Source organism: Penaeus chinensis, chromosome 18 (assembly GCF_019202785.1).
Source record: "Penaeus chinensis breed Huanghai No. 1 chromosome 18, ASM1920278v2, whole genome shotgun sequence".
Classification (NCBI taxonomy): domain Eukaryota; kingdom Metazoa; phylum Arthropoda; class Malacostraca; order Decapoda; family Penaeidae; genus Penaeus; species Penaeus chinensis.
The window spans coordinates 9,476,981-9,479,480 of record NC_061836.1 but is presented as its reverse complement, the minus strand read 5'-3'; the positions used below and the strand labels follow the sequence as shown (position 1 = coordinate 9,479,480).

Genomic DNA, 2,500 nt, shown 5'->3' with positions numbered 1-2,500 from the left:
TTCCTTTTTTTTTTTTTTTAAAGTTGTCTCCATACTTTGATTATTAAAAAAAAAAAACATGGTCACCATACTCCAGTCATTAAAAACACAGTCATCTATTATTAAGGAAGAGCTGCGGTATTCCAGTCTTAAAATAACACAATCATACTCTTATCAGAAAAAAAGTCGCTGCGTCCTAATCATAATAATGACCTTTATACTAACGTTACAAACAACCATCATTCGCTAATCATAACGAAGAAAACAACAGCACAAATAGTCTTCGTACAATAAAGAAAGAATAAAGTACAGACGGCCTAGACGGTCAACTATACCTGCGCACGTGATGAGCAACGGTGAGGATGACACGCGGGTGAACCAGCGACCCTCCGCACACATACTCTGGGACGCTGGTTCTCCCCTGCCGCATCACCGCGGCCATCCAGGGGAATTCCCCGAACTGGGCCTGGCGGTCCTGTGGGGAGGATGAGGCACGGGATTTAGGATTTTAAGATATCAGAAAACAACCACATATAAATGCATACATATGCGTGCATGCGCACTCACGCACACACATACATACACACACGCACGCACGCACGTACACACACACACACACACACACACACACACACACACACACACACACACACACACACACACACACACACACACACACACGCACACACGCACGCACGACACACACCCACACACACCCACACACACACCCACACACACACACACACACACACACACACACACATACACACACACCCACACCCACACACACACACACACACACACACACACACACACACACGGACTCACGCAAGCACACAAACACTAAAATGATACCGACATAGACACACATGTAAACAAAAACTAAACTATAAGAAAACATAAAAACATCTCCAATGTCTCAATACCTCGCTCCGTTTCGCTTACGTTTAGACGACACCAGAACACCTCCACCACACTTTATTACCTAGAAGAGACCGAAACGAAATATTCTGGGAAACTCCACAAATTAGCCCTTGCCGTCAAGGTGAGCGAGAGGAGGAGGAAGAGGAGAGAGGAGGTAGGAGGAAGGAGGTGGGAGAGGGGAGAAGAGAGAGGAGAGAAGAGAGATGGCAGAGGAGAGAGGAGAGATGACAGAGGAGAGAGGAGAGAGGGAAGGTGGGAGAGGTTAGAGTGAGGGAATTGTGAGGAGGTGGAAGATAAGAGAAGAGGATATAAGAGAGATAAGGGCAGAGAAGGCAAGGGGGGAGGGGAGAAAGAGAGGAGTGGAAGATGTTGATGAAAGGAGAAAAATAGGAGAGAGGGGAGGAGTGGGGAAAGAGAAGGGAGAAGGGAGAGGGGAAATGGGGGAAAGAAAACAAGAAGAAGAATGGAGAAATGGGGAGATGAGGAAAAGAGGAGAGGAACGAGGAGGTACGGGGAGGCGAGAATTGGAAGGGGTAGAGAGAGTGGAGGAGGAAGAGAGAAGACGGGATAAGGGATGAGAGGGATATGAGGGTCGAGAGGAGAAAGGAGTGAGGGAGGGGAGAAGAGGGGAAGAAGGGGAAAGATTGAAGAGGCATGAGAAAGGAGAGGAAGAGGGAGAAGGAAAGGGAGGATGAGGAAGAAAAGAGAAAAGAAGAGAGGAATTTGTGAGGGCGAGAGGGGGAAGTGAAGGAGGGAGAGCGGGAGGGGAAAAGGGGAGAGGAGAGTGAGAAGGGGGAGGAAGAGAATCGGTAGAAAGAAGGGGACGGGGGACATACGCCACTGCTTGTTGCATTTTAATGAGGTTACTACAGAGGAAATAAAACCGAAATATGCCTTTCTTTTTGGACGGCTTCGAGTGAAAAAAAGGATGGAAAAGAAAAGAAAAAAATGCAGCAATCAAAGCATTCATTATGATATACGTCGGTCATTTCATCGCTCATGCAAATATCCTAAGCACTAAACAGCACTGCACTGATTACTTGCGGTCAAAAGGAAGATAGGCCGACACCGCCTGTCTAAAAATCGCATTCAAAGAAAAATATACCTTGTTTTAAGTACTATCTATACATACGCCAGAATAAAAAAAAATACAAGCTGTCGTAAATAGGACCAAAAACGCTTGGTCTTCATACTCTGAACCCAGCATTCTATACTTAGTCAACTTCCTCCCTTCCTTCTTCCCTCCCTCCCTCCTTCCCTCCCTTCCTCCTTCCCTCCCTCCCTCCTTTCTCTTCATCCTTTCCTCCCTCCCTCAGGAGAAAGAAAGAAAACAAGAAAAAAAAAAAAACAAAAGGTCTGCCAAGCCCAGCTCACCGTAAATCCTTTGAAGTTCACGACGACGCCCTGCTCGTTCCTCCTCCCGCAGCCGGTGTTCTGCGTCGGCTGCACCGTCGGCACCTCCGTCGGGATCGGCGTTTGCACCACGTTGTCGCAACAGACGTCGTTGGCGTCGTCGGAGCACGCGGCGTCCAATCTGACGTCTACCACCGCTACAATTCCGCCCTCGTTGCCGCCTTCGGGAAAGAGAGAGAGGGGG

At 48.0% G+C, this 2,500-nt stretch overlaps 1 protein-coding gene across 1 annotated transcript in view; it reads right to left on the bottom strand.

Annotated features, from left to right (window-relative positions):
• LOC125034603 (phenoloxidase-activating factor 2-like) overlaps positions 1-2,500 on the bottom strand; it is an 18,277-nt gene that overhangs the window by 2,238 nt on the left and 13,539 nt on the right. The window contains exons 8-9 of the mRNA XM_047626504.1: positions 2,278-2,477; positions 315-454 (exon numbers count right to left, since the gene is read on the bottom strand). Coding sequence (XP_047482460.1) covers positions 315-454; positions 2,278-2,477 — 340 coding nt within the window. The remainder of the gene's footprint in view (positions 1-314; positions 455-2,277; positions 2,478-2,500) is intronic.